Here is a 27,870-nt window from a genome sequence, read left to right on the forward strand (position 1 = left end):
AAGGTTTCAGGTTGGACTTTCTCACTCATATAACCCGAGAGTACCTAATTTGATTGAATTGCAGCTACATGTCATTACTTTCCTCATCTTAGGTGATTTAAATATATTTAAGGAAAGAAAAATCATTTGGGACTCAATTCAGGATATTCTGCTGCAGTTTAGAAGCTCTATTCTCATAACAAAAATGAGAACAGACTATGAATATCGTAAATTAGAATAAAGCTGGAGATGACTGCAAAATCAGTCATCTGGCCAAAATACTATCTGAAGAGCATCCCAATAGAATTTAAAGTGAAAAATAGATTTGCACTATTAAGCCTAACTGACCAGGAACCACATGAACGATGGACAAAAGCCAGGGACATAGTCAAGGAGGAAAGCAGAAGGACACTATCTGTAGCCAAAAAGAAAGAGAAGAATTAAAGGATGGATGACAGATGAAACATTTCAAGCAGTAAAGGTCAGACAAGAAGCAAAAGGAAGGAGAGATCGGAACAAAACCAGAACCATGAGCGCAACTGTTCAGTGATTAGCATGCAAGGATAAAGATAATCACTATAATAATAAATGCAGAGAAATAGAAGCTTACAAGAAAAAAAAGGAAGAACAAGAGACCTCTTCTACAAGATCCATGAACTCAAAGGACTAATAACCAAGGAGAGCTCCAGGTTTGGGATGAATTAATAAGGTTTTATTTAGAAAATGTGCAGAGTGCAGTCACACGCACACATACCAACAATTCACACAGATGCAGCACACAGAGCTAACCGATATGGAAACATGATTGTTGAGTTTAAGGGATTTGCAGGGGTGTGTGTGTGTGATAACTACCTGTCCAATAAATAGGCCATGGAAAGCTGGAGTGGTTCAGACCAGGAGGTCTGGGGATTGCAGTGAACATCCCCAGAGTGCGGAGGTGTGTGCTAGCTGTGTGAGTAGAGGTTAGGTTTCAGAACCATATTGATACCTAAAATATACCCCCAAGTGGCAGACTGTCTTGTCAGGTAACGGAGGCTGGGTGTCCTTTCCCAGGAATCGATAATGGGATTCCAGACTAGTTGATCACCTTCTTTGGAGGTCTTTAAACAGGGGCTGGGGGTGCTTTGATTATGAGTTCCTGATAGCAGGGGGTTGGACTGCATGGCCTTTTGGGGTCTCTTCCAACTCTATGAATTTATGATGACTTGCACTTTAGTGTGACAAAAACAGCAATTGGATCAGGAGACCCCCCCCCCCCCCCGATCGTTGGACAGGGATGTTTGTATGGGAACGTAAGCAGGAAGGGTTGGCTTACTACTTTGTGTGCAAGGAGATCTTTTGTCTCAGGTTACAAGAGGACTTGGGGGAAGGAAGGCACACTTAGCTTACCCATCTAGATTTACTTGTCCCAGTACCTGGATGTGCACATGCCTCAGGACACACTCCTTTTCTCCTGGGAACCTGACCTAGTGTACCTGCAGAGTCATCCGTCTCTCAAAAACATGCTGTTTCCAGTTATGAGATATGGAACATGGGGACCCCAAAATATAGCCCAGGTTATGCAAGGTGTGCTAACAGCACCCAAAAGAAACGTCTGGCTACTCTCAGAAATATGTGCAGTTGTGTATTGTAATTCTTAGCCATTAGTTAGTGAGGATCATAGGCAAATCTTTGAATGGATTTGCGGCATGTATCTCTCATCTCTTCTCTGTGGAACTAGAAGCAGTTCACATAGAATCATACATTTGGAAGGGATCTCAAAAGGTAATCTTATCCAACCTCTTGTTGATCGAGGAGATCAACGGTTAAAGCTCCCCCAAGTCATGCCACCTTTTCTTGGAAATCTGCAATGTTTCTCTCTCCTTCCCATGGTTTCTCTCTCCTTCCCTACCACTGGCCAGTTTATCCTCCTCTCAACCATATAAAGTAGGTAAGGCTTTATGGCTGGACTGGGAATAATCTTGAAAATCCTTAACTGGTTGGCTATCTTACTTAGTGAATGGTGAATGGTGGGTTAACTGGTGTGTCTCAGTTCCCCTGTCCCTTTTGTAAGGAGTGTCTTCAAGTGAAGCATAATCTCTTCCTCTGTGACCTGCTTTCCCCCCCCCCCAGAGGTAAATAGTTTTATCTCCTTTTGTTAACTCTTCAGTGGGTGTTTAGTGAGAACAAACAGGCTGCAGGGGAGATGCAAATATAACTGGAATTGTTCTGAAGAGTAACTGGACTAACAGGTTCTAGTACAAGACTGAAAGAGCTGCAGCAAAGGGGGGTGGAGGTGGAACTTTCCCTCGCTTAGGCAGCTCAAAATGAAAGGGCTGAGAAGGAATGTGTTCTCAAAGACAAATGCTAGAAAAGGCAACAGGGCCATCCCTCCTTTGCATGTGCAGAGCGAACAACCTGACTTATCTTTGGGGAGTTCATAGATGTAGCCGTGAATCTGTAGAATCAGAGATGTAGAGAGGTCTTGTAGCACCTTAAAATCCACCAAACAGTGATAACCTTTATTGGGAAAACCAAAATGCAGAGTTGCATGTTGCAAGCTTTTGGAGCTCCACTGGCTTCTTCATCAGGCAAGGTGTTGAAAACCATATAGGAGGCGGGGGGGGGGGGGGAATGGAAGATGTTAGTCATAGGCCTTCATGTTGCTGGTTTTTTTGTTCTCAATATAGATGGTATGGAGGGGTATTATTTGCAGTCTGGAACCTCCTACTTCTGGCCATGTGGTCACTGGGAGATTTCTCAAAGTCCAGGAAATTTAACATCCATTTGTAAAACAAAAAATATGCTTCTTTGCAGTCCGGCATCTTTGGAAAGTCATCCTTTATTTCTTTATTTATTTTAGATTCCTAGAGTTGGAAGAGACCCCAAGGGCCCTCCAGTCCAACCCCCTTCTGCCACTCAGGAACTCTCAATCAAAGCATCCCTATTGACAGATGGCCATCCAGCCTCTGTTTATATTTACCTTCTTGGGTTTGCTTCCTTCCTTCCATGGACTTTTAGCATTTCAACTCAGGAAGGTAAAAAGCAAAAGACAAAAAAAATGCCTCCAGAATTTAGAAAATTAGATAAGCATGGAGGGTAGATGGGGGGTCCCTTTTATTTCATTCAGATCTCTACTATGCAGCAAGTTCCTTGGGTGACTTTCGTCTAGTCACCACTCTGGAGCCTAACCAACCTACAAGATGTCTCCAAAGATAAACTGAAAGGAAGAAATTGGCAGCATGAGCTTTCATAGACATCTGAGGAAGTAGACTTGAATCTACAAAAGCTCATGCTGCCAATTTCTTCCTTTCAGTTAGTCTCAAAGGTGCTACAAGATCTCTCTACATACTGGTTCTACAGACTAACACGGCTATATATTTGAATTCCACCTCCAAAGATAAAGTGGGACTTTGATGGATGGCCCATATCTGCCACTATGTACAAAAAATGGAGATAAAAATGTATGAAAATGAATGAAAAACAAGATTTGTATAAGAATGAGATTGGAGAAAACTGTTCTGTATATGTGCGTAGGGGTTGTATGTGTTGTGCATTCATAAGAGAGTGTGGTATATATAACTGGGAGATTTATCAAGTTTTCAGGGAGAGAGTAAGTGGGTGAAGGAGTCCAGATTTGAATTGTATATTTTGATGAGGAGGTGGGAGTTCCAGTTGTGTCATAGGTGTGTAAACTCAGGATCTGCTCAGCACTAACCGTGGATGAATTCTGTAGCTGTATAGGCTTTGGCTGCAACGAATGAATGGCTTAGTAGACAGGCCTCAGAGATGCCTCCCAGGCATTTGATGCGCTAAAAATGTTCACCTCTTTTGAATTTAAATCCTGTTGACTTTTAAAAAAGGAACTCTCCTAGGTTCAGCTGACCCTCCACTGCTGCTGCCCCGAATCATAGATAAGAATATGAATTGGTTTTGTGGTCTGGCTCAAATGAAATGCAGAAAAGGGTCACTCCACAGTTTGGAATAATTGTGAGTGTCTCGCTTCTTCCATTCCCTCATCCAGATGTCTGCAGGCTGCTCTTAGCTTTTAACTGCTGAGTGAGGCAGATGACTCCCAGGACATCTTGCAGAGATTGCTATTTACCCAAAGGAGATTTTGTCCGGAGGAAACAAAAAAGTTTGCTTTGGTGTAGGCCTGAAGCTTGCAAAGACCCTCGTATGACCCAGCAAGAAAGGAGCTGATCATGCCTGGCCTCATCTACAGCAAAGAGGCGCATTGTCTGAAATGCAGCCATCTGGTGCAGGGTTTGCAGAACAGTGGCTGACAGCTTATGCTTTATTTGAGAAAGGAAGGGGAGGGAAGAAAGCCTGAAAGTCTGCTCCTTTGGGATGGAGGGGCATGGGCTTTAAAGGAAGGAATGTCATGGGAATAGAGGATACTCTTAAACTAGATTCCTCATTCAGGACCTTCACACTCAAACATTCTGCAATATTGATGCTGGCCTTTGACCATAATAAAGAATTTCATTTCATTCTGCAATATGTTTGAAGCAAGTAAGAGCTAAGACTCAGGACACATGCATCTGTCTATAGTTTTTTGTGGGTTTTTCGGACTGTGTGGCCATGTTCTAGAAGAGTTTATGCCTGACGTTTTGCCAATTGATATTCTTATCAGGAATATCAATTGGCAAAACGTCACAAAAATTATGGATGCTGGCCATGAACGCCTTTGACTTCATATCTCTCTGTCAGTAACTCCTTCTCCAACCTGGTACCCTCCAGTTGTATTGGATTACAATATCTGTCACACTCAGCTATGTTGTCCATTGAGTTATTAGCTTGGGGACCAGGTTGTGGAAGGCCACCATAGATTTCGACAAGGCTGCTGTGTGTTGAAGTCTCAGACACAACTGTTTAGTTCATTTCTTTTTCTCTTTTGTCGTTTTCCCTTCACCAATTTGGAGATTGCAACACGCTCAAGGTGGGATCCTGTCCTCTTATACTCTCTGTACACTGATATAAATAAAACTGCGCTTGTGTAGAATTTGACCACAAGGACAGCCACTTCCTCGCCCTACTTTGAGTCACTTACTCTTACTTTATGCGCATGTGAAATGAAACAACCAGGTCAGGTAAGCCTTGCATAAGGAAACAAAAACATTTTGCATCTTCTCGAAACCACCTGAAAACTTCTTCCAAAATTGACTCTGGGATGATTTATTTTTTCCTGCTTATATAGAAAAACCTGCTTTTCGGTACTCTTTCTATTTTTCTGAGCAAAAAAACAAATTTCAACACAGAAAAACCATGTATGTTTCTGTGCAGATGGATACTTCTCAAAGCGCAAAGAGTCTCACAGTAACCTATATTTTTCCAATGCAGTTTCCCAAGATTTGGAAAAGCTTTTTCTCACCTGAGAAGCAAATAGCCAACAAATATTCTTTCTGTCCCTATCTAGGATGGGTTGAGGGTAGGTGACATGAACTACTGTAGATAGTGTCCCAGACTTTCTTAGAGGTCAGCTGTTCCCTCCGGCTTTTAGTGGTTTGGGAGCCCTTTTAATAGCATTTACGGTCTTCTCTCTGCTTTTATTATTTTGGTTTTGTATAAGTTTTATTGATCTGTGTCTCTGCATTTGGAAGATCTTAATTATTTATTGTCCTCATTTCTGCTTGTTTTCTTTTACCCTTGCTGTGCTATTTAGACATTAGTTTTAATAGGAAAACAGGCTAGAAATAAGTTTCAATAAATAGACGTTGCAGGCGCTTCACGTCTGTTTTGCCTCAAAGTCTACAGGCAAACTCTGGGATTTTTCATGAGCTAGTGACAAAAAACCAATCCCACCCATGCAGGTACTTCATGAACTTGTCTATCTGCATGCGTTTGAGTCCTGACCTGAAAAAGTGGGAGAAGGTTAATTTTTGCTAGAAACAGAATACATTCACGGAATATTACTCTCCTTCACTGGCATTTCACAGGGAATGCTGTTGTGAATAAACTTTAAAAGCTGAATTGTTATACAAAGGGATGTGTCGGTATTTCTAGAGCTAAGAATACACTAGCTGCCCTCAAAAAAGTCTAAGAAGTGATGCATTTATTGTTATCAGGCTTGATTGTAAGTCCAATGGCCCAACAGAACAGGAGTGATACATATCAATGTCTACAGTACAACAGGTACTGTTTTCCTTATGGAATAGTGCTGATGGATAGATGTGCCCAAAAACACATGGCATGCATATTTGCTATATCTGAAATTCTTCTTGTTGAATGTCTATGGGTCTGCACATTAGATTGAAGCAGTTGGCATGGAACAGAGCACTTATAAGACTACAGCAAAGGATTATGGAAGTCTGTTTCCAGGGCTAACAGAGCAAACTGCCCACAGTGCTCCAGCTGTGATTATTACCTATGCCACCAATGTTGGTTGTGGTCATTGTGTGTCTTCAAGTCGTTCGCAACTTATACTCACCCCATCATGGGGTTTTCTTGGCAAAATTTGTTCAGAGGAAGTTTGCCAACCCGTGTACATGGGCCCTTGTTATCCACTGGGGTTTGGTTCCAGGACCCCCTATGGATAACAAAATTCATGGATGCTCAAGTCGCATTCAGTCGAATGACATAACAAAATGGTATCTCTTATATAAAATGGAAAGGCAACTCTGTGGTCAACATCTGCCAGACGCTGATCACAGAATCATGCTGGAGGACCTGCAAATGCCTAGAGAAGTGTTTTCTCTAGGAACTCCTAGGTTCCCCAGCACAACTCTATGGTTAACTTCTGGCAGAGCTACGCTGGAGGACCTAGTGATTCCTAGAGAGAACATATTAATCAAAACAGCAAATAAATCTGCCGAAGTCAAAGCCACAAATGTGGAAGACCAACTGTACTTCCAAAAAAGACAGTGCAAGGGACAAGGCCTCCATAGTCCCATCTGAGCGATGGTCCAGAGTTGTGCATTGCATGCTGTGCTGTGGAGAGGCTTGGAAATCATGAGTGTTTGGATGTAAGGAACTTATTTCCTACTTTGGATGAAATGGGAAACTGGATAGTTGGAGGCATCCTTGACATACATGCACCAACAAGTAAAAAGCTTATGGATGTCATGTCTCAGTAAACGCCTATGTGATTGTCCGAATGCAGACATTGAGTCAGAGCATTAGTATAAGTCAGCTCAATGTACAGAACCTTGGCTGCCTTCTTAGGTCTGGTTTCTAAGGCACACACCACTCCTAGATGTTGTAAATGCAGTTTGGGTGAACTGGAGCAACTCATGGCACTTATACTTGGCTGCTGAAGAGCTAGCACCTGAAAAGGTTTCTTCCAGGAGCAGAAAGTCAATCCCTGGGGCAGAGGGGTGGGGATATTGAATGACTTGGATGAAGTCTGGATCAGTTCTTCATTGCGTCCGGTCCTGCAATTACTACTATGAAGCAGCATGGCCTGTTATTAGGTTATCCCTCAGTATTGCAATGTGGGGTGGTGCATGAGGGATAACCCCATATGCTCATGGATTGCTCCTCCAGACCATCCAAGAACGAAACTTCACGGTAGGTGCCAATTCCTCAATACCTTGGGCTGTCTCTGAAGTGTGTATGTGGGGGGAGGCAGGAAAATGTAACCAGATTTGAGAATTTGTGCAAATTCACATCATTCGCGTAGGTTTCAAGAGTGTCACCTTTTCTTGGGGTAGAGTTCTCTCCGTTTCTCATCTCCTTGGAAAGCACACTCAGCTGTTCCTGAAAGCTTCTCCCTGAACCTTACCTCTCCAGACTTGCTCCTGGGCTTTCCCTCCCTTCAATTTGGCAGCCTCTGTAAAATTAAATCAGTCGTGTGAATTGAGCAGGCTCTGCAAAGTTAAGCCAACAGACATGCCCTTCAGAGTTCCCCAACTATCAGCTGATAGTGGGTCAAAGGAGTATAATGTCATCCTTCCCCCTCTTTCTGTCTGTCTGTCTGTCTTTCTTTCTTTTTCTCAGAAGTGTTTCTTTCTTCAAAGCCTTGCCTGATCGTTTGCATGGGTGGGGCAGACAGTTTCCTGTGAATGTGACGTAGCAACACTCGTTCTTTCTTTCTTTCTCCCCTCCCTCGGTGTGTGAACTACAGGTTTCCTCTTACCTTGTGCAAGAAGTGGAGGAGGCCATAGCAAGTTGGGCTTCCTCCCTGATTCTGGGTTTGACCTTAGGATCACCCAGTATTCTGCTTTACGTGTTCAGATTTGAATGGGGTGCGGGGAGGGGTTTGGTTTTTATCTCTGAAAAAAAGAGAGACTTCTCCTTCCCACACTCCCAACTGGCAAACAGGCTCTGAGGACTTGTCCGACAGCCCAGGTGTTTTCTGGCTCAGCGACTGGGAAAATTGCGAAAAAGGTGGTGCCTTTGCTCAGGTATCGGAGGTGGAGACGGGGCACCGGTTGGATGAGGAAGCTCTCCGCTTCCTCAGGGCTGTTGCTGTACTTTGTTCCTTCAGAAGGGTTTCGCTTTTGGGCTGGCAAACGGAGAGGTAATGTGCACCGGCTGCCGTGGTCAGTGAACAGAAAGGCTGCAGGTTCCTCTTCGATGCCGTGACTCAGACCTGTCTGCAGTCATCTTTGGATGTCAGCACTTCTAGGGGTTTCAAGAGCAAGGCACTGGGCAATTGGGTCTGGTTTGTGCGCTCTCCACCTCTCCCCGATTTTTGGAAAGAACGGTGGATCACTAAAGTACAGACCATCTCAGACTGGAGGCGTTCACCCTGGCACTGAAGACATTCTGGCTGGCAGCGGTATTGCTGTGTGAGGTGGCAAAGCTGGCGGCATTTAATGAGCGGAGGAAATAGATACGTCGTCCTGCCTGTGACCATGGGCGTAGTAAGTGTCTTGTTTGAAAGGGTTTGGTTCCTGGGATCCAAAGTACACTTGTCCCTCCACATTCTCTGGGATTAGGGGCACCGGACCCACGTGAATGTGGGAAAACTGCAAATAACAAAAACACTTATGTTTTTACCTGAGAGGACACCTCTCTAGAAATCTCTAGGTCTTCCAGTGCAGCTCTGTGGTCAGCATCTGCCAGACATTGACCATAGAGGAGCTACAAAGGCCTAGCAGAGTGTTCTCTCTAGGAATCTCTAGGTCCTTCGGTATGAGTTTTGGTTAAAATTGACCACAGATTTGTGCTTGGAGGACCTGGAAATTCCTAGAGAGAACATATTAATGAAATCCATGAATAATCAAAGCCGCAAATGTGGAGGGACACTGTGTAGAATCTTGATAGTCTTAAGAACTGGCATTTGGGGATAGTTTTCTGATGGAGGTAGAGAGCCGTATTACTGGAATAACAATCAAACCTAAGACATGGGATTATTATACTCAAGGAGAAGTTGAGAACAGGCCTCTGTCTATCGCATTGTCAGTTCTTGTTTCTCATTTGCTAAAAAGATAAAAGAGCAACAGAATGGAGGGTTTTCTTTTATCATGCTAAGTTAAGGTACAGTAAGTTTGAAGTATTTACATTGTCCTGAGGACCCAGCTTTTGGGGGCGATTTTTGACCAAAATTTCTAGACTTAAAAGGTGACTATTTACAAGGACTTCATGGCCCTTGAAGTCTCTTCCAGCTCCATGATTCTGTGATCCTATGCAAGAGAAAATGCACCAACCCCAAAAGCAGAATGTGGAAAGTTACCTTTTGAAAGTAATTTATTCCTCTCATTCATAGCCGCATGAATCCGTATGTATGGATACACTTACTGTCTATATACTGTTTTCCAGTTTGGAATGAAACGTCCAGCATTTAAGCAATAATGCATTACCTTGTGACTTAAGATTGTAACGAATGGCATTCTGTCCAGGTTGTCTTAAAACTTCCTGAACAGGAATGTTAAAAGTAACAAGAAGTGTGACTTATTATACTAATTAAAGTAACTTGGCTCCTGCTCAGTGTATTTACTTCTGAAATCTTAGAAAGAGCAGGATTTGTTTCAAAGCTTTTCATGTTCGTTCTTCACTTTTTCCCAATCTGAAGGGAGTGGTGGGAAGCATTGCCCAGGCCATGCCTGAGGCCTATGCCTCATCTCTGCTCTGCTATCCCAAATGAAGGAAGGAAAGAACCTTATCATATTCAGAGAACAAGAGCCTCTCTCATGAGCCAAGAATGCTCTTCTCAGAAACCTAATGGTCTTCCCTTCTCATTGTAAATGGAAGTATATAATGGCACATGCCTAACTCTGATGTGGTTTGTGTGGCCTTTCTTTACTTAATCCTTTCTGGCAATCTCCTGAGGGCTGGATTAAATCAAACTGTCACTGAATGTACAGGCCCAAGCTACCTTTTCTTTTAATTTAGATGGTTTAGCCCAGTGATTTCCAAACTTTAGTCCTCCAGGTGTTTTGGACTTCCACTCCCAGAAGACCTGGCCAACTTGGCCAACAGTCAGGAATTCTGCAGCTGGAGGCCAAAACACCTGGAAGTCCAAAGTTGGGGAACCATTGATTTAACCCATGTAACTTTAGATATACAGTACAGTCTGCCCTCAGTATCCACTGATTTTTAAAACCATGGAATCAAACATTACTGGATTGAAAATATTATATATATATATATTATATATATATATTTTCCAAGATGCAAACCTTGATTTTGCCATTTTATATAAGGGTCACCATTTTACTGTGGGAGGCTTGAACAGTCACGGATTTTGGGCCCAAACTATATGACCTCTGATTTTTAATTGACTAAGTCTGTTTTTTGATCGAAGAAGTGATTCAATTGCATATTATCCAAACCTGAACATGGGGGGGTCTATCAGAGGGCTTTTCTCCAGTAGCTATTTTATATGGTGCAGCCAACAGTTCCACTCCACTATATGCATCCGAGGAAGAAGACCAAAGTCTCAGAAAGCTCATGCTGCCAACTTCTTTCTTTCAGTTAGTCTCAAAGGTGCTGCAAGATCTCTCTACATATTGGCCCTATACAGATTGGCACTTTGTGCCAGACTGTGGGCAGAGTTAGGGCACAGCGTCCAACGCTGGATGCCCTAACTCCTCCCCCAGGGTACCATTTTTGCAAATCTCACTGGATATAAAGTGCTGTGACATAAGGTGCTGGGCTTCTTATTGAATTAAAATTACTGGGATGTTGACCCTATATTGACTGTCATGAAGTCACCAGAGTAAACAGAAGGATTGGTTATCTCAGCAAGGTGTTTTTTTGGTTGAGCTCTTTATTTACAATTGTTATTCTCCTATATCAATTTCATCATTTCATGTTTATTTAGAATCGTTCAATGGTTTAGAATTTTTGTAGCATTTCTTTATTCATTAACATTCATACCTCTTATATGTAGTATACCTATTTCTTGGCTTTTCTCCTATTTTTGACCAGTTACTGTGTAAGCTTCCTGTTCTGTTGGTTTCTGCATTATTGGCCAGTAGGTGCTTAACATGACTCTTGTTGATTTTTAGCTATGATACCTTGGGATATCAGATGCTTGGGATAGATAATAAAGGAAAACTGTTCTGCCTTCATGCCCTGGGTGCGGGGAAAGGCTTTGCAAGACCATCAGTCTTCCTGTGAAGGAGCAGGTTTGCTTTCTGTTCCACAGGATAGTACTGAACCAACAGGTTTGACTGGCAAGAAAGGAGTATTTGACTTCACATTAGGAGGAACCTTCTGGTCTTCAGAGTTGTTTGATATTGGAGGAAACTATGGCAATAGACAAATCTCCATTAGATGTTTTTGAGTAGAGGCCCATGACCATCTGTCTGAAATGTTGTAGCAGCACATTTCCTGTACTGTTGGAGGTTATTTTCAAGATATAGCCATGTTAGTCTGTAGAATCGGTGCGTAGAGAGATCTTGTACCACTTTTGAGACTCACTGAAAGAAAGAAGTTGGTTACATGAGCCTTCGTAGACTTAAGTCTACTTCTTCAGATGCATTTGGACCAAAAGCATTTGCAGAAGTAGACTCAAGTCTAGGAAAGCTCATGCTGCCAACTTCTTTCTTTCAGTGAATCTCAAAGGTGCTACAAGATCTCTCTACATGTTGGAGGTTAGACTACATGACCTTTGAGATCCCTTCCAACATTTGATAATAGACTCCAAGTCCTCATACAGCATGACTGCTCTCATAGGCAAAAAGGCTACAAACACTTTACCCATTGGAGGTTCCATTTGTCCGTGCGCATTTGTGGCTTTGACTTTTGCAGATTTGATTATTCATGGATTTGATTAATATGTTCTCTCTAGGAATATCTGGGTCCTCTGGCGCAACTCTTGATGGAAGTTAACCATGGAGTCACATTGCAGGAGACATAGAGGTTCCTAGAGAAAACACTTCTCCAGTGTAAGTCTGTGGTCCAATTCCAGCAGATGTTGACCACAGAGTTGTGCTGGAAGACCTAGAGGTTCCTAGAGAGGTGTTCTCTCAGCTTTAAAAATAGTGCTTTTTTAATTGTGGTTTTTCCACTTGTCCTGTGCCCCTAACCCCAGCGAATGTGAAGGGTCCACCGTATGTATATTCAAAACATTTTCAGCATCTGGGCTTCTCTTTGCAGGCTGCTCTCTTCACTCTTGACCCCACAGACTCTTCTTTTCATTTGCAAACTCACCAGATCCTCACCAGATCCTCCTCTCATGGGATCACTCAGTAGAAACAGGCTGCATTTGAATACTGTTAGAGCCTTCCCTGAAACTCCAGTCCAATGAGACAGTCAAGCAACGCTCTCAGGAGTGAAGGTTTGGTTGTTCCACCTTTTCGTCAGCGCTTAGTGTTCCCTTTCATCCTTTCCTACCCAGCCTGGGCATAAATGATAAATGAGTGGTGCAGAGTTTGATTCTGCTCCTCTTGGGTTCTTTTGGAAGAGTGGCTCAGCTGTTGCAGAGGACCCAGGAGAGCAAGCGCCCTTGAAGTGCCAGCTATGAGTGGGGCACAGATCCAGAACAGAAAAACAGAAGATTTCCATTCCTTCTCCCCACCCCAGATCTGTCTGTTTTCAGTACATCTGCAGGCTCTCTGCACAAGACTTTAAATCTATTCTGGGATGCAGGTGTTTGCTTCTTGTTCTTTCGGTGTGCATGATTTAATAGGGATTGAAAATCTGTCCAAGAGGAGAATTCAGGATGCGTCATCTGGAGACTGTCAAACAATTTTTAAGATGGATTACCCTACTATAAGGAGACAGGATAGTGCAGTGGTTTGAGTGTTGGACAGACCAGGCTTCGAATCCTGGCTTGGCCATGAAAACCCACTGGGTGACCATGGGCAAGTCACACACTCTCAGCCTCAGAGGAAGGCGAGAAAACCCCAAGATAGGTGTTTACATCTTATTGCTTTAATAGGAATGGAAATAGGGACTAGGAATTATGGCCTTAGGGTCGCCATAAGTTGGAAATGACTTGAAGGCACACAACAATGACAAACCAAATTATAACTACCCAGTTACCCTAATATAGTCATTAAAGGGTTATCCCAAAGCCAGGGATGTAGTGCAAAGAAGCTGCCCTCAACCTATATATATATATATATATATATATATATATTGTCACCTTTGAATGAGTTTTTGCACTACCTCTCTATGGTTTGCAGATAATGTGATCATCCTATTACTCAAATCACCATTAGCCAGGTTGGTGGGTGTGAGCCAAAACAACTGTGCTCACACAAAAGGTTGCTGCCCCGCAGTCCTGGAACTCTCTCCCTATCGAGCTCCGCTCAGCCCTCTCCCTTGAGTCCTTTAAGAAGAATTTGAAGACCCATTTGTTTCGGCAAGCTTTCCCTACCATGTCTTGAATTGTTATCTGCTCCTGTTATGATGTTTGATCGTGTTTTAGCTAGGGGATTTTATTGATGTTTTTATTGGTTTTAAGTTAGGAATGAATGATGGCTTTTATGATGTTGTATGGTTTTATCTTGGGGGGGTTCTTATGTTATATAATGTATTGTTATTGTTTTTGTTATTATTGTTAACCGCCGTGATCATTGGAACGGCGGTATATAAATAAACCTTCATTCATTCATTCATTTATGTTTGCACTAGTAAATAAATAGATTGCATTTCAAACTGGAAATATACTGGCTACTCACTGGCCAGTTTGAACGCACAGTTTCTGGTTAGTGCTATATATTTTTAAAAATTGTTCTTTCAAAAACGTAAATTCCTGGTGTTCGTAAGTGAAAATAGCTTGGAATTGTTTGGGCACGACTTTTCAAGAGGACTCCAAAACCTAAGATGCAGCTCCCTGGGGCTTGCAGTGTTTGGAGGATTGTGGCCTTGCATGTAGAAAGGCCTGTTTGGATTGTAAGCTCCTCCAGGTTTTCGCTTTATGTTTCTTTGCAAAATACAATAACAGAATGTACTATGTTGATAACTTCTAACTCTTGGACAGGAATGCTTAGTGCCTTGAAAGAAACTGTATGCTGTCTGCCTTAATTTCTCATGAAGGTTAATAATAATAATAACAACAACAACAACAATAATAATTTGGGAAGACTGATATGCCCTATAAGGCATGCGTTATGGCATTTCCTTAAAGCAGTGGTCCCCAAACTGTGACCATTAAGAGATTTTGGACTTCAGCTCCCAGAAGCCTCAGCCATGTTGGCCAATAGTCTGGGACTCTGGGAGCTAAAGTCCAAAATCTCTCAAAGGCCACAGTTTGGGGACCACTGCCTTAAAGGCTGTGGCTTGTGGTACAGATTGAAATAACAATTGTATCAGGCCTTCTTTCAATTTCTGTTCAGCTCTTGATTTTATGATAAGCTCTGTAGATAAGGTCCTTGGTCATTGACACCTTGCCCTCTCAAGCTAAACCTAACTGAGGAAGACCTGAAAAGAGCCTTTCTGAGCAGTAATCCAGAAATGGATTCTCATACTAGACTACTAAATGTTAGTGTATGCAACAGATTTACTCCCTCCTTTGAGCAGGTGGATCCTGGAATGGACTTTTTTTTACAGTTGGAGCTTGTGGTTGAGCTTTCCTCAATGGATGCAGCTGATTTCAGCTCTCTGGCTGGTTAACCATTGAAAGACATTTCAGGTAGTTCAGTTGAGTATTACTGTAAATAAGGGAAGACTGCAGAGTGATGACAGACAGTATTCTGTGTTTTTTAATTTTCACATCAGCCATCTCTGCCATTGACTGCAACATTATACAGTGCATCCTCACCTTACGCGGCGGATCCGTTCCGGATCCCTCCGCATAAGGCGAATTCTGCCTATGCTCGAGCCCCATTGGAAACAATGGGGTTCGTGTGCAGCGGCGTGGGTGCGCGTGGGGCGCAACGGGCGCGCGCGCCCATTCAGTTGAATGGGACGCGCCACCCCTTCCGCCCCGCGCGCGCGCCGCGGCTTAAGTGCATATGCTCAAGTCCGCGTATGGCGCGCCCGCGTATGGCACGGGCGCACTGTACAGACAAGGTAATTTTTGTACATGAAGGTGTTGGGACAGGTAACTTCTGTGGCCCAATGGAATGGCTGCTGGTTTGGTCATCTGCTGTTGGATAATGTGTCATCTCTCTTGCTTCCGATCAGCACCTGGAAAGGAGGGTTTTTGTTGTTTTTGTGGATGGTGATACTGTTACTGCGTGGGATTGCCAGGAATTTCCGCAAAACTGACCTGTGGCATATCTCTTTTTCCCTTAACGTCTTCACAGCCGGCCTTGGGACATCCAGAGTCCAAGCCCAGCACAAAGTCCAACATGCTACGAGGCCGCACCCCAGCTACCTCTGCCGACGAACAGCCGCATATCGGGAACTATCGCTTGTTGAAGACGATTGGCAAGGGCAACTTCGCCAAGGTCAAGTTGGCACGGCATGTCCTGACGGGGAAAGAGGTGAGAGAGTCCCAAAGGGCACAAAGTGCCATGGCGAAGAGGGAGGGCACTTCACCATACAGGTAGCCTCCAAAACAGGCTACAGGAGAGTCTTCACGCCACATGAAAACAGTCCAAATTATCTGTATCCATGATTTTGAAAACAAGACAATCCAATTCTGACACACACACAAACATTTTGTTTCCTGTGCCAATGTTGCAGAATCAAGCACAATTTTATACATATTCTTTTGAGTTCTTTTGAATTTTTAACCTCGGCAGGGGTGTAGTAACACAGAAGCTGGGTCAGTGAGCACCTTGACTAACTTGATGAGAAGTACAGCTTGAGGGGAAGAGAAGGGACAGGCAAGCAGGCACTCCTGAAAACATTGATTCACCAGATCTGCAGAACAATGAATGCAGTTTACTTGCTGTGATAAAGATATTTCTGGGATTGGCTATAACACAATAACAACAACAGAAACAAAGGAAGTACACATCTCCCTCAGCATTCACTGGGGTTAAGGGCACAGGACCTCAGTGAATGTGGAAAAACCCACAAATAGCCAAAACACCATGTTTTTACCTAAGAGAACACCTCTCTAGGAATCTCTAGATCCTCCAGTGCAACTCTGTGGTCAACATCTCCCAGACATTGACCACAGAATTGCGCTGAAGGAGCTGCAAATGCCTGGTGGAGTGTTATCTTTAGAAAACTCTAGGTCCTTCAGTGTGACTTTTGTTTAAAGTTCACCACAGAATCGGGCTGGAGGGCCTAGGAGGTATTCCTAGAGAGAACATATTAATAAAATCTGTGAATCATCAAATCTGCAAAAGTCAAAGTGGAGGGACGGGTGTACTTCTTGACACTGTGTATAGTTAAACTGTACAATTCACTGCTGCAGGATGATAAGGAAGGGTTAGTTCCTGTGTTGTTGTTGTTAACTGCCCTCCAGTTGACTTCTACTCATGGTGACCCTGTGGATGAGACATCTCCAAGACCCATATCCTCAACCACTCTGCTCAGGTCCTGCAGGTTTAAACCTGTGTCCTTCCTGATCAAGTCTTACCATCTGGCATGTGGTCTTCCTCTTTTTCTTCACCTTTCCCAGTATCACTGTCTTTTCCTGTGATTCATTTTTCTTCGGATGTGGCCAGAACACAATAGCCTCAGTTTAGTCAGCTTGACTTCCAGAGAGAGTTCAGTCCTGATCTTTTCTAGAATCCATTTGTTTGTCTCCATAGCCATCCATGGTATCCTCAGCACTTTTCTCCTGCACCACATCTCAAATAAGTTGATTTTCTTCCTATCAGCTTTTCTCATTGTCCATTTCTCACATACTGGACATGGTGGTAGGAAATATAATGGCTTGGATGATCCTAACTTTAGCGTTCAAACTTAAGTCTTATATACTTCATGATCTTGTCAATTTCTTTCATAGCTGCCTTTCCCATTCATAGTTGTCTTCTGATTTCAGTTTCTGTTCTGATCTGTATTTGATCCAAGGTATTGGAACTCTTTGTTTCAATTTCTCATCATCTAGGATGAATTCCTGTAGATCTTCCATGGCCATTATTTTTGTTCTCTTAATGTTCAGTATTAATCCTTGGCACTTTCTTCCTTGACCCTCTTCAGTGATTGTTCCAGGGCTTTGTTTGTTAATGTTCCTTCTTCCTATCTTTATTCCTCCTGCTACTCAGTCTAAGCCTGCTGTGTATATGATGTTTTCTGTATACAGCTGGAATCAATAGGGTGATAGTATGCAACCTTGCCTGACCCCTTTGCCAATTGGGAACCATTGTGTTTCACTATATTCAGTTCTGACAGTACCCTCTTGTCCTGAGTACAAGTGAAAGTGTGAGACAGTCAAGTCTAGTGGCACTCCCATTTCTTTGAGAGTGTTGCATAGCTTTTTGTGATCTGTGCAGACAAAGGTTTTGCTGTAGTCAATGAAGCATGTGCAGATTTTCTCTTGGAATTTCCTGCTGTGCTCCATTATCCAATATATGTATGTTAGTTCCTTTATCAGCAACTAATCGAGATTATTATGCTTTACTTCCCATTCTTGAGGAAGTATGGCTTTGTGTAGCACTCACTAAGGAACAGGAGGAAGAGGTTGCAGTTGGATTCACGCCCTGCGAGTGACGTACCACTGTTTGAATTCTGAACTAGGAAGGCCTTTGGTGGTTTGATCCAGGATAGACCGGGATAGCATATGTCTTAACAACAAAATAGAAGATTATCAAGGACTGCAAGTTTACGCTACTGTACTGTACTGGTAATATTTAGCCCATAAAACAAAGCTATGTGACCAGTATTATAAGCCCTGTACCCAGCCTGGAGAACTGGGAATGGGAAGAGGCTGAGAAGTGGTGGCAGGCCAAAGACCATCTTTTGACTTGGTGGCTGAAGTGAGGCTGAATTAGGATGTCTCATAGCCTTTGCCACTAGGCTACAGCAGCACCCTCTGTGTAGTGATACTCAGTTAATAAGTCATTGTAAGTTGATGTGTAACTTCACCACCCTGGAGGCTTGGATCACAAGACGTCCATCGGTTAACAGAGCCTGCTGTTCCTCAGGAAGTCAGGGCAGTTCTGCTCACCCACTCACCTTCCATCCTTCAAACCTCAAAAGTTCCCTGGTGCTTGAGGTGAGGAAGGGAGAATGAGGAGATAGTAAAGTCCTACTATGGGAATAAAAACCTCTCTGAAGTTTTCATCATTGAAGCCAGAATATTGCATAATTTCATTTGAAACCTGTCCTTTAAAAAAAAAAATGCCCACATTTTCAGGGTTGTAGCAGCATACTGCGGAAAAAAATCTTTATCTCTGACTACTTAAGTGTATAGAATTCAGAGACACCGGTGCGTTAGTCTGGAAAATCAGTATGCAAAGGGATCTTGTGGCACCTTTGAGACTAACTGAAAGAAAGAAGTTGGTAATATGAGCTTTTGTCGACTTGAGCCAACTTCCTCAGATGTGTGCTCAAGGGAGAATGTCTTGTATTACTCCCAAGATACAAGAAATATATTGCATTTAAACTACAGCAAAAACTATTGCAGCTGAGAGATATGTATTGATTTTAATTAGAGACCTTAGCATGCCATGTCCTCTGTGTTCCCCTCCTTTCTGTTAGTAAGGGGTTGAATTACATCATTGGTGACAGGTTTGGGAAAGATACCCTTCAGTGCTGTGATCAGAACATCTCTCTCCCAACACAATACAGGTTGATGCACTCTTCCCCCCACAAACCTAGTTAGGAAGGAGAATCTAAAAACATTTGCCTTAGGCAAAGGTGCTTCACTTCAACTCAATGCACCTCCCAAAAAATTCCTTTAAAAGGGATGTTGCAGCTATTTGTGGCTTTGGTATGCTCATGCCAGATCCTGATGCTGAGCTTGTTTGCCACTAGCACTGCCACAGTATGATCTGGTGTGTCACCAAAGTCATTTGGTATTTATCATGCTGCAGAGCCCTAGATATCTGCCCCCCAAAGTCCATCCTTGTTAGAACAGACACAAACATACAGTCATCTCTTCCTTTCCATTGGTTCTCCCCGCCCCCCGTCTTTTTAGCAGTCTACAGCATCCATACAACTCTTCTTCAGCACCACATTGACAAAGGCTTTCCATAGTCAATTTGTCTTTAATCCTGAAACTTTGGAAATCCTATGTGGAAAGCTGTTTCTGTTTTATTTTGACGCAAATGCAGCGTTTGTCAGACTCTTCAAGACTTCTTCTAGACCAGTGATTCCCAGACTTTGGCCAAAATGCCTGCGGCTTCTGGAAGTTGAAGTCCAAAGCACCTGGAAGAGCAAAGTTTGGGGACCACTGTTCTCGAACCTAGTGTTTATTCAGATGGTTGTTCAAGACATGGATGATATTATCTCCAAAAGACTTGTTTGGGTGTCTTGCATGGCACACACATCCTCCTATTTTCAATACAGCACTGCACTACATTTGGCACTTCCTTACATCTCTGCTTACCACCACACTGCTTTTTCCTGTGAAATCTGTAGGGGTCTTTTTTGAGATGATTTGTGCCCAGTCAACTAGTTTGACATATATGTTTTAAATGATTTTCAGGTTCTAAAAAAGGATTCCCTTTGGTTCAGGATTAGGATTTTATAGGACAGGATCAGCATTCCTCAGGTGAGATGTGAGCAGCTCCATCCTTATGCTGAGCAGAAGGAGATGGAACAGAGGTGCTGGCTCACTCCACTCATTACAATCATTCCCTGCCAATTGACAAGAGATGCAATTACTAGCTAGGTTCTGGTCCACTGGAGCTGCAACTGGCCTGCTTCCATTTCCCTCCCTCTCTTTTGCATTTTTCTTTCTTGAAAAGAAGAAAAGAAAATAAACCCAACTCATGGCTGGTACCTGGGACTTGGGCAGCTTGGATTGTCTATCTTGGTACAGTTTTTACGGTGCACTCGCCTTTTCTTCCTTGTGGTGGTACCACATCCTACAGATTATTCATCCCTTGTGGGTTGGATTAAAAGGCATGGGCACCCCGGTGGCACATTGGTTACATGCCAGTACGGCAGCCACAACATTGTGAGTTTGATCCTGAGGGGCTCCAGGGCCGACTCAGACTTCTGTCCTTTTGTAGGTCGGTAAAATGAGTATCCAGCTTATTGAGGCAATTGGTTTACAAGTTATAAACCTCTTAGAGACTACATTATTCGATATGAAGCGGTATAGAAAGTAAATGCTAATGCTATGGTCCCCTGCTTAGTACAGAGGCTTTTGAAGGGCACTGCTTTGGTGTCTCAGTTGTTTGTTGCCTTCCTTGATATGCAAGGTTCATTTGGTTCAGCTTTTTCGGGATCTAAGACCTGGTGGGTATTGAGATAGGAGCAGATCTTGTCAACACAGTAATATAATTTCTGAGCCTATGTAAATTCTGGAACCAAGACACCTTTACTAAACATGTGGTCTTGAAGCCACATGCTGCTGACCCCTGCAGGTACATTCAGGAGGCTGAGAAGTACTCCTGTCTCCATGTCTGCTAAATGCCTTTTCTTATGATGGCCTGGGAGCTGTGCAGGCAGCCAGCTAGTAAGTGGTTTGAAGGGGAGCTTTTGAACATCCTCCCACACAGATAATACATCTCCCGGAGTGTCTTATTAGCTGAGCATCTGGGGAAATGGCAACAAAACGCATTGCAAGCCTCCTTTCTCTGTCAGATTTCTTTCGCTTGGAAAGCAGGCACGTGGTGCAAGTGGTTTCCTTCAGAAATGGAAACATGCATGCAAGTGATGGTATGAAGTTAGGGCTGAGGAGGCAGAGCTGCGCATTACTGGCTCAGATCTTGACTCTGCCACTCAGATTTTTGTCTTAGGCCACTCTTCTCTGCAACATGGGGTCAGTTGTGCTGTAAGTCCGCTGTTGGGATTGTTTAGGACAGGGGTAGGCAACCTGCGGCCCGTGGGCCGGATGTGACCCGGCAAGGCCTTGGGACTGGCCCCAGCCTGGTCCTGCTGCCAATTGCCGCCAGAGCCTTTGGCCTCTTGCGTGAGGGCAAGGGGCCTTTGGCCTATCAGGAGGAGGCGGGCAAGGGGGGCAAGCGGCGGGCAAGGGGGGCAATTGTCTATAGAAGCCTCCGAAACATGCATTTATATCAACATTTTTTAAAAAATCAGTAAAGTTTTTTTGCGTGTCCTCCATTTAAAAAAAAGTTCCTCCATTTGAAATTGTTGTCCCACATTTGTCCCGGGTTATTTATTTATTTATTTATTAAAAATTAATTATTTATTTTTGGCTTCGGCCCCCCAGTTGTCTGAGGGACAGCAACCCGGCCCCTGGCTCAAAAAGGTTGCCTACCCCTGGTTTAGGGCATGATGTACACAGAAACACTTTGTACCTGAGGCAGTATGTTTTTAATGCCGATTGCTGGGGAAGGTGAGCAGAAGGGTACTGGTTGCACTTATGTCCTGCTTTTGAGCTTCCCAGAGGCATCTGTTGACCACTTTGAGAACAGAATGCTGTATTACAAGGGCTTCAAGCTGATCCAGCTACCCTTCTGTTCTTCATACGCTGAAAAAGTGCCATGTGAGCACCAGAAGGCACTGTGATATGATGGTTATGGTACTTAATTGGAACCTATGGGTCTGGAATCAAATTCCCTCCAATACAAAACTCCTTGAATGATCGTGGGCTCTTTTGAAAGAGTCAGGTTTTGAAATGAGCAACAGGTAGGAATAAACATGTTAGGTATTGTGTAGTGTCTGTTATCCAGGGTCTGCAACACTTGGCTATGCTCTCATGGCATCAAGGCTACGTGACTCTGAGGTTAGGTAGGCTCAAATGGAGTTGAAGCAGCCACTGACATACATACAACACCAAGATAAAAAAATAATAAACAGTGCACATTTTGCTCGAAGGTGGCTATTTGTACCCCCTTAATATTATTGCTGCATTTCACCTGTGTTCAGAAAAGGGATTCTAATGTTATTTTCTTTTTAGTATTTTTAAAAAAGAGATGCTTGTACATGTGACTGGGTTCGGAAAGCTTACCCAAACAAGTAAGTCTTTTTTCCCCCTCTTTGATAAGCAGGCAGCCCTAATGTTATCTTTCTGCATATATTTCCATTCAGGTTGCTGTGAAAATCATTGACAAGACGCAGCTGAACTCCTCCAGCTTACAGAAGGTAGGCCTTTGTGGGTTGTTTTGATTGTATACATTTATTTCAATAGTGCCATGTGAATCGTATGCAATGCTTTCATCATTTACTTGTGTTTTCCTTGCAAAAGGTTCCACATACAGTATTGGTAGACCACTGGCTTGACTTTGTAAATTCTTGGAGGCTTTTAATGCTGGCAGTGTTTGAGGTTTCTAACAGCAATCGGCTCAGTCCCTGTGCAACAGGACAGTTATGGCTGAGAAGCAGGGAAAGAAGGCCTAGGATGGGAGCTTGAATTGTCATAATCCAATAGGAATGGAATGGAGAGGATGATTATAGAGTCAAAGGAAAAGCTTTTCTTTCATTTGTGAAAATTTCCAAAGCTTGTGGGGAGGGCTGACTTTCAATAGACTGCAGCATAGGAACTGGTCAGCTATGTGTGAGCGCAAACAGTTATGCATGGTGGAATTTTGTAAGTTCTTTGGCATTGTTTTCCTTTGCTCCATTTGTTAAATGCCCTCAAGTTTTACCCTTGTCTTATCTACGGGTTATATCAAAATTCATAATTTTGGCTCCAAAAGCTGCCTCATCTTGCACACAGGGTCAACTTATAGTCCAGTATATGTGGTATTACTGTTACTGTATATACTTGACTATAAGTCGACCTCATATATATGTCAAGGGCAGGTTTTGGGGGCAAAATTATGGATTTTGATATGAGCCTTGAATAAGTCAAGGGTCAAACTTAGAGACATGCAACAAGGGACTTAGGTTTTTGGGGTCCATTTTTTGACTAAAATTTCTAGACTTATACATGGGTATTACAGTGTTTTGCCCTGTGGTTTCTTAACTGTAATAAAGGCTTGACTGACTGACTGAAAATATCTGGAGCCTGGAGTTCTACATAGTATGCTGCCTCTGGGAAATGCAGTCCTGGAATCATTGTCCTGCATATAGCCTGGAATTCCCTTACTCTCCTCCCAGTTCCACACGGTCCTACACAGCCTTGTAAGAGGCAAGGCCAGAAAGTAGGCCAGCATCAGCCAATCTATCTTCTCTTCCTGCATCTTCTGTTATCCCAGGAAAGCATTTTCCTCCTCCTGGTTGCCCTTAAATATAACCTCTCAGCTTCTCAGCAGAGCTGAGGTATATCTAGCCAAGACCTGAGTGCAGCCTGCCTCTCCCTGTTCCCACGATTGGGCACAACCTGCTGCCCAGTGTGCCCAGTGAAAGCAGCTGCTGCCAGTGCCAGAAACCTGACCGCAGAGCCAGCTGGGCTTGGATCCTGTTTGATTTTGAGCCCGAGACAACCAGCCAGCCCCACGCGGCTCTGTTTGGTGGGCAGCAACAGCAGCTGCTGCTGTGGCCTTATAAACAAAAGCCTAAGTGAGCCAGCTGGGTTTTCCGTTGCTGTGGCAGCTCTCCGAATCCCATGCAGACTCTTCTTTCTCTCTCAGTCCTCCCCCGGGCAGATCAGTTTGCATCCCTCCACTTGTCTGCTATTGCTGTCTGCTGTCTCTGTGGTACTTCACCTTTCTTTCCCTTTTACTTATCTGGCTCTGCTTTGGGGACTCATTGATAGCACGCAGGACTCCCTCAATTCATTCAGCAAAGGAGGCTCATCCAATCTAAGAGCGACCTGTTTTCGCAGGAGTTAAAAAGAGCCTTAGGGCACTCACCCATATGTTGGAATTGTAGCCAAAGTAGGTTGCAGAAAAAAGTAGGGAAAAATAAATCTGGAACTGTTCCTTTTCTCCCAACTCTTAATAAGAACAAAGTTGTAGATGTGAAGCCGAAGGCTTTCCTGGCCAGCTTCCATAGTTTTTTGTGGGTTTTTCAGGCTATGTGGCATGTTCTAGAAAGTTTATTCCTGACATTTGCCAGCAGCTGTGGCTGGCATCTCCAGAACCCACAAAAAGCTCCCTTTAGGGAGATCTTGTAGCACCTTTGAGACTAACTGAAAGAAAGAAGTTGGCAGCATGAGCTTTCATAGACTTAAGTGCATCATAGACTACAAATTTATGTGAGGAAGCAGACTGCCAACTTCTTTCTTTCAGTTACCCTCAAAGGTGCCACAAGATCTCTCTACATACTGATTCTACAGACTAACATGACTATATCTTTGAATCCCAACCCTTAGGATTGACTGGGTAGCTCTGGATCCTTTCCATTTGGCAGGGATTGGGCTTTTTCTGTGCAAAACATTCTGTCATCTCTCTCAGAAATCAGTTCCCTCTTCCTCCGCCTCAAGACGGTGCAAAGAGACGCTCAATGGAAAACTGGAGTCTTCAGCTTCCTACCCCCCTCCTTTCCCCTTTTGAGCTACGAAACATACTGCTCAGTCGATAGAAAAGTAGCCAGTCCCACATTGCTTCCCAAATGCTCCTTCTGTTGTTCCCAGCATAGGCACAGGGACTCTGTAGGCGTTGTGAGCACATGGCCTCCTCCACAAGTGCTTGGATTGTCACTGCAAGGAAGTGTTCCCTCCCAGTCAGATGCAGTGGCTTTCTCTCTCTCTATCCCCCATTACACCCCCCTCTCCAAAGCTTACACACTGCCTGCCTCTCTCTGCTTCCTCTGGATGATGGATGGGTAACTGGCATGCACTGGGGAGACAGTCATCCCTAGGGGCAACTCCTTCTAGTGGCAGGTGCTGGCATGCTCACAACAGTACAGTCCTTGCCATGGTTAACCTCTTGCTGGTTAGCAGTTACCTTGCAAATATTTCAGTCTTCTTACAGCAGCGCTCTGGAGATTAAAAAAGTCGTGTGAAAAGCAGTATCATCACTGTGAAGTCAAAGGCTTTTATGGCCAGCATCTATAGCTTTTTGTGGGTTTTTCGGACTATGTGGCCATGTTCTAGAAGGGTCAGAAACAATCTCTTCTAGAACATGGCCACATAGCCCGGAAAATCCACAGAAAGGTATCATCACTGTTTTTCCACTTACAGTAACATCCAAAATCCACCCAACAGTGATTGCTTTATTGAGCCAACCAAATGCCAAAAATGCATGTTGCAAACTGTCAAAGCTTCACTGGCTTCTTCATCAGACAAGGAAAGCACTTAGAGAAAACCCCAAAAGCAGAAAGGTTACTTACTTGGGTTACTGGTGCCCTGGAGCTGTGCTTGGACTGAGGTTGTGGCCTCTTAAGGCTGCAGAGGTAATGCAGTTTGATAGTGTTTTAACTGTCATGGAATCCTGGGATTTGGTTTTTCTACCAATCCCAGGGAATCCATGGCATTGAGCCATGGCAGTTGAAGTGGTATCAAACCGCATTACCATATTTCTGCAGTGCGGATGCAGCCTTAAAATGAACACTTGTCATCAGAAGGGTGGATTTTGCTGGCTGAGCCCATCTGCACCTTCCTTTTCTCTGCAACATTTACAAACCCAGGTTAGGAAAGCATGCAGCAGAAAGCTGCTATCTTTCTACCTTCAACCTATGTCCATCTACCTTCTGGTCTCCTAGGTAAGGCAGAATTTGGGCTATTGAGTAGCCTCCTTTCAAAGCCAAGGATTTGTTTGATCGGTCAGTGCTAGGCTTCAACATGAGCTGGCATAGCTTTCCTCTTCTGCATCAACTCAAGCATCTGTTTATTTCATTGAAGGGATGCAGCACCATCGGAGATGTCTTTTAGGGCCTGTGCAGCTCAGAGCTTGATGCTCGCCAGTCAGATCTTGAGCAAAACCACTTTTTCCTAAAGATTTCTGTGAGGAAGGTGACTGATAAAAATGTTGGGCTCATTGCCACCCTCTATATTTTCCATCTGATGCTGGTTTTGAACTTGGTTCCTCCTTCCAAGCCCAGACCAGGGAGGGAACAGAGGAGGAGAGAGCAAGCAGTGAATGTGCGCACACTTATATGTCCTTGTACCATTCCCACCTGGCTATCCCTTGGCTCACTTAATAAGCAGCTTATTATCCAGGCTCATTACAGGCAATCCGATTGCCTTTTTTTAATTAATGGATTGCTGTAACATATTATCCTTAAAAATGTCTAATCCATTGAAAACAAAGATCTGGGAGAAGGGGGGGGGGATGGGAGAGCAGATTCTGACCAGGAATGCAGTGCTGCAAGAAGTAATACTTGGCAGTTTGCATCTAGAATGTAGAATGGACCTCACGGTGGATCATCTCATCCAGCATCTTTCTGCACAGGTAGATCAGATAGCTGGTCAGCCAATGCTAGTAGGTACCAGAGGCCATGCCTGTGCCCTCTCACTCCTATCAGAGCCTATATAACTCTGTCCATGTTTGACGCTGCTCTTTTCTGTTCTTCTTTCCTCAGCTTTTCCGGGAAGTGCGAATAATGAAGGTTTTGAATCATCCCAATATAGGTGAGACCCCATCACAATCCCAGTTGTCTTTCCCCATTTGTTACCAAATGTGGATAATCAAGCTATTGAAGGAGGCCCCTTTCCTTCAAGTATTTGCTTAGCTCCTGTTCTGCCTTCATTTACTTATACCCTGCTTTCCTCCCAAAATTGGGATTCAAAGTGGCTTATAGTCTAAAAACACAGTACAGTCGCCCCTCCATTTTCACGGACTTGAGATCCATGGTCTTGAACATTCACGGAGGGGCGACCTCCGTTATTTTCAATGGGGTGTGTCCCCACAGGCACACGCTCCATTCAAGCCTATGGGGCTTGAATATCTGCAAGTCTCCATTTTCGCGGGGAGAGGTTCCGGAACAGATCCCTACAAAAATGGAGGGCCGACTGTACCGTTAAAAACTCATAAAAGTGATAAGCGAAGCCCTTGATTTCTAAGAGCCGCTCCAAATCCCTATAGCAGCCTTCCCACTACCTAGTGCTCTCCAGATAAGCTGGACAGCAACTTGCATCATCCCCAGACAGCCTAGGCATGGCTGGGGAAGATAGGCCTTACAGTGTAGCACCTCTGGAGGGCACCAGGCTAGAAAAGGCTGTCCTACAGCTTTAGCTGTTTTGTGGTTACTGTTCTTTAGGCCTTTAAGTTAGCAGCCATTATGTGGTGGTGAATTCCACAAGTTAATAACCCTCTAAATATGAAGGAGTGCTGTTTGTTGCTAACTACCGGTTAGTTTAGTGGAACGAGAGAGAGCTTTCTCTACACCTTTTGGTTTTTAAAAAGAATCCACTGTCACCTTTCTTGCTTTTAAGCCTTCCTCCTGTTTGTCTTGCAGTTAAATTATTTGAAGTCATAGAAACAGAGAAGACACTGTACCTCGTCATGGAGTATGCCAGTGGGGGTAAGTGTTTGCTTTCAAGGCTGTTGGCAGTCCTGTTGGAGAAGTAGTCTTTATCCTAGGAGCCAGTTTAGTGGATTTTATTAAGAGAAGAGTGAGTAACCTTCCTGATTGTGCTGGACTCCAGCTCCCATCAGCCCCAGCCAGCCTGATTTGTGGTTGGGGCCCCGGGGATTGTAGTCCAGTGTTTGAACGGCTGCAGGATTCTCTGTCCTGTGCTAGGACTAAGGAGACATAGGTTAATACACTCATTCAGTGATGAAATTTACTGAGTGATCCTGGGCCAGTCACACACACTGTCACCTACTC

The 27,870-nt window shown here is 43.7% G+C and overlaps 1 protein-coding gene across 13 annotated transcripts in view; it reads left to right on the plus strand.

Moving 5' to 3' along the window:
• MARK2 (microtubule affinity regulating kinase 2) overlaps nt 1-27,870 on the plus strand; it is a 126,711-nt gene that overhangs the window by 72,082 nt on the left and 26,759 nt on the right. For 12 of the 13 annotated variants that reach the window (XM_042439145.1, XM_042439148.1, XM_042439139.1 and 9 more), the window contains exons 2-5: nt 15,546-15,725; nt 22,306-22,359; nt 26,623-26,671; nt 27,499-27,564. In XM_042439145.1, the coding sequence (XP_042295079.1) occupies nt 15,546-15,725; nt 22,306-22,359; nt 26,623-26,671; nt 27,499-27,564 (349 nt within the window). Of the gene's footprint in view, nt 1-8,744; nt 8,766-15,545; nt 15,726-22,305; nt 22,360-26,622; nt 26,672-27,498; nt 27,565-27,870 lie in introns of those variants that run through there. The other variant, XM_042439140.1, reaches the window with a different exon arrangement.

Source organism: Sceloporus undulatus, chromosome 9 (assembly GCF_019175285.1).
Source record: "Sceloporus undulatus isolate JIND9_A2432 ecotype Alabama chromosome 9, SceUnd_v1.1, whole genome shotgun sequence".
NCBI classification, from domain to species: Eukaryota; Metazoa; Chordata; class Lepidosauria; order Squamata; family Phrynosomatidae; genus Sceloporus; species Sceloporus undulatus.